The 9,184-nt window shown below is 30.9% G+C and overlaps 2 protein-coding genes across 5 annotated transcripts in view; both read left to right on the top strand.

Moving 5' to 3' along the window:
* The window catches only part of LOC107494970 (histone-lysine N-methyltransferase ATX5), an 8,433-nt gene extending 6,915 nt beyond the window's left edge, over positions 1-1,518 (top strand). Inside the window, exons 2-7 of the mRNA XM_016116012.3 lie at positions 2-70; positions 152-241; positions 361-447; positions 554-628; positions 865-965; positions 1,109-1,518. Coding sequence (XP_015971498.2) covers positions 2-70; positions 152-241; positions 361-447; positions 554-628; positions 865-965; positions 1,109-1,199 — 513 coding nt within the window. The 3' untranslated portion in view covers positions 1,200-1,518. The remainder of the gene's footprint in view (position 1; positions 71-151; positions 242-360; positions 448-553; positions 629-864; positions 966-1,108) is intronic.
* A 1,453-nt stretch (positions 1,519-2,971) lies between these two features.
* LOC107495112 (uncharacterized) lies at positions 2,972-7,403 on the top strand. 4 transcript variants are annotated; one of them, XM_052262752.1, is made up of 8 exons: positions 2,972-3,173; positions 4,189-4,263; positions 4,636-4,732; positions 4,859-4,912; positions 5,550-5,623; positions 5,732-5,849; positions 6,194-6,252; positions 6,850-7,403. In XM_052262752.1, exons 3-8 carry the CDS (start codon positions 4,691-4,693, stop codon positions 6,926-6,928), a joined length of 426 nt encoding a protein of 141 aa, XP_052118712.1. In that variant the 5' UTR covers positions 2,972-3,173; positions 4,189-4,263; positions 4,636-4,690; the 3' UTR covers positions 6,929-7,403. The 4 variants fall into 4 exon arrangements, with proteins under 4 accessions (XP_052118712.1, XP_052118713.1, XP_015971691.1 ...); XM_052262753.1 differs by having other exon boundaries at positions 4,189-4,347; positions 6,850-7,402; XM_016116205.3 differs by having other exon boundaries at positions 4,636-4,761; positions 6,850-7,390.
* The last annotated feature ends 1,781 nt before the right edge of the window (positions 7,404-9,184 follow it).

A 9,184-nucleotide genomic window follows, 5' to 3' on the forward strand; every position in this document is an offset into this window, starting at 1 on the left:
TTCCCTCAAGCAGGTGGTACAGGAGCCTCAGGCATTTTCTTCTTTCAGAGAGCGGCTTTACCACTTACAGGTAAAATAATCTCTTAAGTGTTTTATTGGCCCTTGTACTCAATTTCTGATTATGTTGTGGGTACAACTTGCATGATTCCAGAGAACCGAAAATGAAAGGGTTTGCTTTGGTAGATCAGGCATTCATGGATGGGGACTTTTTGCACGTAGAAATATTCAAGAAGGAGAAATGGTATTGTCATGCTCAAATATGAAAAGATTCTGAAGTCCCATTGATGCATTATGTATTTTAAATTTCACAGTAAATCGGAACACAACCCTTGATAATTAGCATGATTTATTTCAAAACAGGTTCTTGAATATCGTGGTGAACAAGTGAGACGTAGCATTGCGGATCTCAGGGAGGCACGCTATAGATTAGAAGGGAAAGACTGCTATGTGAGTTAATCCTTTGTGTTTGTGGCCTCTAGATTCATATTTCTTGTTCTTGTTCATTGTTCATGTTCTGTAATACTAAATTGGGTTGTTTTCTCTCTCTTGGCAGCTATTTAAGATAAGTGAAGAAGTGGTAGTAGATGCCACTGATAAAGGAAATATAGCAAGGCTAATTAACCATTCTGTAAGTCAACCTAACTTAGAACAACATCAAACTAGTCAACCTATTTTGTTGAAACTTGTGATTGTGAAATCCTTTAATGTGTATGAATATGAAATCCTTGAAGCTGAATATGTACCTGTTGGAGAGGCCAATCATGGCTGATATTTATTGGTTTTGTACATTATTGTTCCCCCTGTACCCTTACCATTGATTATTAATACTCCCATCTTTACCGGATCTTCGTTCATGTAACACAGTGTATGCCAAATTGCTATGCAAGGATCATGAGTGTAGGTGATGATGAGAGCCGGATCGCACTCATTGCCAAGACTGATGTAACGGCTGGCGATGAGCTAACGTATCTCTCTCTCTAGATCTTTTCATGTTTGCATGTTTTCATGCTTGTGCTGCCATGTTCATGCAATGTGCTTGTGCTTGTGTTGCAACTTCAGCATACATTTTGTTTGTTCAAATTAACTTAATCTTGAATGTATCTGACAGGTATGACTACTTGTTTGATCCTGATGAGCCAGATGAATTTAAGGTCCCTTGTTTATGCAAAGCTCCGAACTGCCGCAAGTTCATGAATTAGGACTATAATATACACAGATCAGGATGACATTATTGTTTCTCCACAAGGAGCCTAACCCATCCCCTTCATTAGTGGGAACCTCATAGTTAACCTAAGCTGTAATTTTAATCAAACCATAGGTACAGGAAAGAAAACAGAAAAGTGGAAAAAAAAATTTTTCTTTTAATTTTTCCCAATTTCTTAGTGTTTGGTTTTCTTGGAATTATGGCGCTGAATAAAAGCCGTAGTGGCTTTAGGCTCTTGGCGTTTTGTAAATGGGACTCATAATATTGCTTCGTTCTATAAAAGCTAGTGCAAGCCTCAGTATATTTCGTATGTATCTTCTCTTACCAGTCAAATTGCAAGGAAAAGCTTTGATTATATCGTTAGAAGAAAATTGTTAGACCGTTTACGTGAAAAATAAAACTAAAAAAAAAAAAAAACTTGAATTGTTGGATACTTCTTATTAGTTATTAGAATCCCTAATTTTGGTTGCTTGCTAAACAAGTCAATGAGTGTGTTAAGCAAGTTAGCGAAGTTAGATTATTATTTGTTTGTGTTCGTAAGTGAGGTGAGATTAACCATTCAAGAAATTTCATGCTGTGAACCCATTGAAGCTCACTCAATGCAACTTTTTTCTATTTAATCTGCAAGTTTTTTTTTTTGTTATTTAAATTATTCATTTTCAGTGTCAAAACCTTAACTAAATTATATGCCTCTATTTGATATATAATTATTAAGTAGTGTTTCAAGACTTATCCGAAATCAATATTATTTGGGTCTGAATGTGAGATCCAAACTCTTTTTTATAGGATGTTCTGATGTCTTCTCTAGCGAGGTAAAACCTTGAGCTTTTTGGTGAGGTTGATGGGTGAAATCGTGAGTTCTCCGGCGAGGTTGATGGGTAGTATATGCAAGGGACTCCGATATTTAAGTTACTAAAAATTTGAGACAAATTTTTATGAGTTAGAGTTTGAAAAATACCTCAATGTGTTAGAATATTTATAGAAGTACCTGATGAGCTAGTCAACACTTCTAAAGCTGTTTCATCTTTGATAGTGGGTGGTTTCTCCTTTTTGTTTAGAAAAATTGTGATTTCCTTTTTAAATTAGTAATAGAGATTATAGGAATTAATTGAAATTCATCTTATTCGAATAAGTCAAATTGAACTATCTCTATTGTGGTAGACCTCTATGAGATCCAATAAGTTATGTGATGTAGACCTAAACTCTTATTCTATAAATTATAAATTAAGTTTTAGTCATTTTAAATTTGAACTCTTATCATGAATCAGAATATAAACAAATAACTAGTTAGATATCCACATATCTCTAATCAATATATTTAATTCTCAATATTTTGTGAACTCAACTAAAACAATACAAAATTTTTATACGCATTTTATTTTATTCTTGTAAAATTTATTTTAGGTTGTATTCATTTTGACAAATTCAATTAAAATTTGTTTAATATATAGTAATTTGCTGCGTGTTTATCTTTTTCCATAAATGTATTTAAAATAGTATTAATTAAATAGATACACAAAATTATTAGAAATATATTTTAATATTTTATAATGTATGCTTTTTCAGTTAAGAATACAAGATGTCTCTTTGATAATTTTTGGTGTTTATTTGTGAATGCATGTATTGTAGATTTGAGTATGAAATTATTTTCATCAAAATAATTATATTGAATGAGGGTGACTGATAAATAATATATTTAATTAAAATTTAAATAAAAAATTTTCAAATTTCTTAATTTAAACAAAACATTGTAGAAATTAAATTTCCTTTGTGCTTTCCACTTCTTTCCTTTGCCAAACGAGGCCTTAGGATGTTCAACGCTTTCGTGTTGAACACACATTTGCAGAGCTTTGGAGTACGGTGAGTCAGTTGAGGTGGATTTCAGGAAAAAGAGAAGCCAAAAAGTTGCCATAAATTTTCCTTCAGAATTTGTCACTCCTCCAACACCAACGCATTGATGCCATTTCCGGTAACTACCTTTTCCAATCTCCACTTTCATAGAATGACCAAATTAAACTCTTCTATATACTCGAATTTTGCAAGATTTGTTGCGAGTTTTTTCCCGAACTCTTACTTTCAGGGACAAGTAAATACAGGTAGAAACTTAGTTGTTTTCATGTAAAATTAATAGTTAACAATTATTAGACGATAATTTAATCAAATATGTCAAATCTTCTAAGGATTTTCAACTATTAACTTCGCTTATGCGAGTCTTCACCTAAACAAAATCCTAACTGAAAAGCGTAAGCTTCTATAATAATAATAATAACGTGTTTCATTCATTTTCTCTTTTTGTTTTGATGTTGGTTAACTAGTATAAAACTTTAATAGTAGCTTGTTCCATCATTGTTGCTGAGCTTTTGTTTATAGGTTTCGAGTTTGGTATCAAGAAAATGGTACTGGAGTCTGGTATAAATTTTTATCTGTAATGGAGAAAAACCTTGTGGATGTGTTATGGTGGGTCGTTATCTAGTCTCTTAACCTGGGGTTGGGTGTTCGAATCTCGTCTTCGGCATTGAAAGGGATTAGTCTATCCAGCAATGGATACCCTTTGAAAACCAAAATAATTGTAATGTGGAAGTTTAATTAGGCTTCTGGTAGAGTTAGTAGGACCTTTTTCTTGTGTTGAGACTTGAGACATTGTAGCTTAGTTTTATTTTCTGGGCATTAATCCCAAAGTTTGAGTGAAAGACAGAAAACCATTTTAAGTCACTCATTTGTCTCTACTCAACCACTTCAGCTTTTAATAGAAGTGATCCATGAAATCATTCTATTAAAGTATTTACTTTTCATCACCAAGTGGTTTAGATTATGGTACCTATGCTGCCGCATTTCAGCAAAGGTAGGTGAGTTTGTGTATTGGTCACATTTAGAGTTCAATGGTAGTGCATGAGGTCGCTTGTTAAGGGAAAGATGTTCGAAATGTGTTAAAAGTTTTCTTGTTGAAAATGTTGGCAGATAACATCTTAAAATGTGATTTTCAGGTGTTTTTGGATGCATGGAATGCTCAAGAAGTCAACAGTGACAAAACAACTTATTTTCTAGTGTCAAAACTAAAGGTGTGATTAAATCATTATATTGAGTTATATCCAGATAGACATTACCAGAAGGTTGAGATTTCCCATTCCAAAATCACCTTGTGGGTAAGGCTATTCCTTGGTGATGCCTCCGATACTTGTTCTTTTGTTTGATATTTGGATGGAAAGATTAGACACAATACAAATTTAGTACAATTCTTCTAAGCCATATGCTGAAGCGTCAGTTGCTGCATGCTTCTTCTGAAGCCTTAAAACGTTGGTTATATGATAGGATAAAATTGAAGTGTTGCGTTGTATCTGGTTTAATTTGTTCTATATATCCCTATAACCACAAAGTTGCTTCATTTCTACACTAGGTTATATTGAGTTTTTTCCCCCTCCTGGTTTCTGTAGTGTGAATAGTGAGCAAGAAATTCTCGTGTAAAAATGTGGAAGTCTTTAGTTGGAGATGATGAAGAGCAAGGGGAGAGCTTGTTGGGTGAGGATTCAGGTGGCCTCTGCTCCCTCTCTCCAACACAGGTACTTCCAAAACTCTTCAAACAAACCTTGCTGGCTAAACTTATTTTGATCTTTTGGCTCTAAACATTTTTTCTGTTTTTATGTCTTGACGAAGCAGAGAATTTACGGATTTGCAGCTTGTTTGATTGCTGGTCTTGCTTGCATGTTACTGGTAAGACCATAAGAGAAACTGTGCTACTTTTATATTTGTTCTGCTTCTGCGGTATTTATGTGTTTTACTTGCCTTGTTTGTATATTTCTATTTCACCAAGTATAAATTTACTGTAAGAGAAAGTATATATAAATAACGTTTGTCCAATTTAGGACATTAGAAACAAAATAGTTAAAGTGCAAAGCTTTTTCAAACTATTGGAAGCACAACGGCTTTTGATATTATATTTTGTTATTTCGTTGCTATTCTAGTTATTTTCGTGGTATTTTTCGTTTATCAGAAAGCATCTGTATCTGAGAATAAGGATCTCTTGACCACCCTCAAGGGATGTTTTTCTTCTTGTTTTTGTGTTACTCTAACCCAGGACTCTATAGCAATGAATACCCATTAATTGATCTGAGAAACATCACGAACCAGAGCCAAGGATCAATGGTGTATTTATTTTTCATTGAAGCTTGTGCATAACTTAATGTAACAATAGTGATATTTTTTAAGTGATAAATTTTCTATTCCCGTGTGATCAATGGTTTTTAGCTTTCTTTTCTTCAATTTCTGTACAATACGAACCGCAAGCCAAATGTTGAGAACTGAACACATGATATTTCATTTTTTTTTCTTTTTTTTTTCTATTTTGCAGTCAATGATTGTTTTTGCCAAACCCATCAAATTTGCATTATTATTCACCTTTGGAAACGTATTAGCAGTGGGAAGGTAGATTCGATTGGTCCTCGGACTTCTGGTTGTATTAGAGTTAATTTTTTCCCCTAGACTGGATTCAATTCAATGCACCTTCCAACTTTTGTGTTGTATATCTGGCAGCACAGCCTTTCTTCTTGGACCTGCACAACAACTCGGAATGATGTTTGATACTGCTCGTGTTTTTGCAACAGCCATATACATCGGATGTGTGGTTATAGCACTCATATGTGCGCTCTTGGTAAGTCATACACCATTGATAATACAGAGTCATTTCTCTAATATGCTGATAATTTTGCAAGCCTTAATTTTCTTGAGTATTGAACAATAGAAATGGGTAAAAAGAAGAGATTTAATGACTAATTCTTTGTGTACTCACTTAGTCTTACCCGTCATCACTTAGGATTGAATGTGACCCATTTTAAGTCTGGACCACACTCCATCCTATGGTGACAAGGTAATATTTCTCATGTTGAATAATCGTCAGCAACCTTTTTGCTGTTGTCTATTTGCCAATTTGATAGTGGAGTCTGATCAATTCGTATTGTTTTTCATAACAATTGATATCCTTCTTTCTTTTTGTAGATTCATGACAAGTTGTTGACCATAATTGCTATCATAATTGAGATTGGTGCTCTTATTTGGTAAGTTTACCTTGGACAATAAGGGTCTATTTGGGTTTTGTTTCTATATTCTGTTTTTATTTTAGTGCCTCTGAGTTTTATAATTTTATGAATGATATAATAAAGGGTAAAGTATATTTTTTGTCTCTAACATTTGCAATATTTTTCAAAAATATCCCGAACGTTTTCGATTTATTCAATTTTGTCCCTAATGTTTTTAATTTGTGTCAAAACTACCCTTGAAAGTTTTCAATTTTGTCCCTAAAGTTTTACATGGAAATAACGTTCAGAAGTAATTTTGACACAAAACGTTAAGGACAAAATTGAATAAAACTAAACGTTAAGGGTATTTTTGAAAAAAAATGCAACCGTTAGGGACAAAAAGCATACTTTATCCTATAATGAAAAAGAAAATTAAAATAAACAGGATTTTATTGTTTTTGTTTCTTCCTTCGCAAATCCTAAAACTTTGAAAATACTGAAAAAGCAAAACAAAAACCAAATAGACCTAGACATAAATTTGTATCTTGAAAACTATTTCACAGACGAAGCATTTTAAGAGGAACTTTAATTAAAGCATGGTCGTTTAAGATCATTAATTATTCCAAGTTATCACAGGTACAGCTTAAGCTACATACCTTTTGCTCGAGGAATGGTTTCTGAGTTGATGATTCGATTATGCCACACAGAAATTTGAAAAAAAAAAGAAAAGAAAAATGCAACTGATGCTGATGCTGTGGATTTGGTTGTTTGTTCTAATATATAGATTAATTTGTAATTCAATTAAAATTATTGATTGATTGTGAGCTTCATAAGTTTCTTATAACATAGTTTCATTAGTTTGTGCTTATGAAACGTCATTTTGAGCAATGACGAGTGTTGCAATTATTTTCCCCAAATCATCTACATTCACTAGAAACAATATAAGAATGTGATGTAAATCAAATTTTATTTTATTTTTTTACAAGGTAAGTCTGAAACAACCCACTTGCAGGGTTTAATTCCAAAAAGTGAACTCTGGACAGTAAGTCTCTAATCGTAACCAATTAAACACCCAATGGGAGCCTCCACTGGCATTAGGACAAAAGGTGGTTGGTATAAACTTTAATTATATAAGTACCTGGAGAATTGGTTTTGTGAAAGCCTTCTTTTTTTAAATAGATTGCAAATTAGATATTTGGTACTCCCTTTTGTTTCTATGTACCTGTTCAAATATTCAAAAACCAAATTATCAAATTTACCAATTGCAATATATTACCCATTTGTATAAACGCTTGATGATCTAGTCCGGTATGAATTCCATCTTTTGAATGAAATTGATACCACTCCTTTAAACATAAACAAGAAAATTACTCCTCATGCCATTAGTTTTTCTTCTCATTCTTTATTGAAAACGGTGAAATTTATAATCCATTATTATCCCCCAGATAATATAATTAGTGAGATCCAATATTTTGGTTGCACTTCCACGTTTGCATGAATCAAGGTTGTTTTTTGTTTCTCTTTAGTGGATCCCCTGTCCAGCCCATTAGGAGCAGAACTAATTGTCCTCTCAGAATCTGCCTCCTCACTCATAACCGTCCCTCCCCCAACATCAGGCACACCTTTATTTAATATATATAATTGAAAAAATAAAATAATATGTTCCACTTAAGTACAAATGAACATGTGATAAGTTTTTAAAAGTAATAAAGTATTAACTACTCTTTAACATAAAAAAAAAAAATATTACTTCAACTTTAAAAAGTATTTATTTAATTGACTCCTTTGTAATAGGAGAATCTTTTTCCTATCTGATTGACTTTTTGAAATAGGATGGACTATATTTCTAATAAAAAAATAATTTAAAAAATTTAATATAAAAAATATGAAGAAGACAGTAACTTTGATCATGTCTAAGTCTAATTCAATTGTTTATTACCTCAACTATGTCTAAATTTTTTTTTTATTCAAAGGAGGGATATAGAGTTTATTTTTTAATAATTTCTTATTGATCATTTTTAATAATAATTTATGATCGATTAATAGTTTATATATTTATTGAAAACATCATTAGACGTAAATCAAAATTAAATATTAAATTAATTATTTATATTTTAGTATATATAATATTTTAAATTAATTATTTTTTGTTAAAATTGTTTTTTAATTTTCACTTATAAAAAATTTAAGATTTAAAGTTTAACATTTAAATTTAATATCTATAATAATAATTACATTGGAGATAAGTTGTGGTGGTGTTAAGATGAAAAAGAAAAAAAAAAAGATAAAAATAAAGACTCTGAATATAAGAATAAAAAGTATTAACTACTCTTTGATATAAAAAACAGAAAATGTTATTTTCAACTTCAAAAATATTTATTAACTTAGTTCCTTTATAGCGTGTGAATATTTTCCTAATCTAATTGACTTTATTGAAATAGCGATGGACTATGTTCCCAATAAGTAAATAGTTTAGAAAACTTAATATAAAAAAATATATGAAGATGACAGTAACCTTGCTCGTGTCTAAATCTAACTCAATTGTCTGCTGCCTCAACTATGCCAAAGTTTTTTTTATTCAGAGGGATATAATATACCATGATTAATCACTTTAATTTGTAAGTGTTTCAATTAATAGCTAAAAGAGTTTATTTTTTAATAATCCCTTGTTGATCATTTTTAATAATAATTTATAATCGATTAATAGTTTATATATTTATTGAAAACATCACTAGACGTAAATCAAAATTAACTATTAAATTAATTATTTATATAAACTATATATTAAAAATAAATAAAATCATATATATTTATATACAAAAATATTATAACTAATTTTAGTATATATAATATTTTAAATTAATTATTTTTTGTTAAAATTGTTTTTGAATTTTCACTTATAAAAAATTTAAGATTTAAAGTTTAACATTTAAATTTAATATCTATAATAATAATTACATTGGAGATAAGT

This window comes from Arachis duranensis, chromosome 6 (genome assembly GCF_000817695.3).
Source record: "Arachis duranensis cultivar V14167 chromosome 6, aradu.V14167.gnm2.J7QH, whole genome shotgun sequence".
NCBI classification, from domain to species: Eukaryota; Viridiplantae; Streptophyta; class Magnoliopsida; order Fabales; family Fabaceae; genus Arachis; species Arachis duranensis.

What these genes read in the sequence shown, in the direction of transcription:
- LOC107495112 (XM_016116205.3), top strand. Translation starts at nt 4,669, where the DNA reads ATGTGGAAGTCTTTAGTTGGAGATGATGAAGAGCAAGGGGAGAGCTTG. An exon ending in GTCTTGCTTGCATGTTACTG is followed by an intron (nt 4,913 to 5,549) that starts GTAAGACCATAA and finishes TCTATTTTGCAG; the next exon opens with TCAATGATTGTTTTTGCCAA. An exon ending in AACGTATTAGCAGTGGGAAG is followed by an intron (nt 5,624 to 5,731) that starts GTAGATTCGATT and finishes TATATCTGGCAG; the next exon opens with CACAGCCTTTCTTCTTGGAC.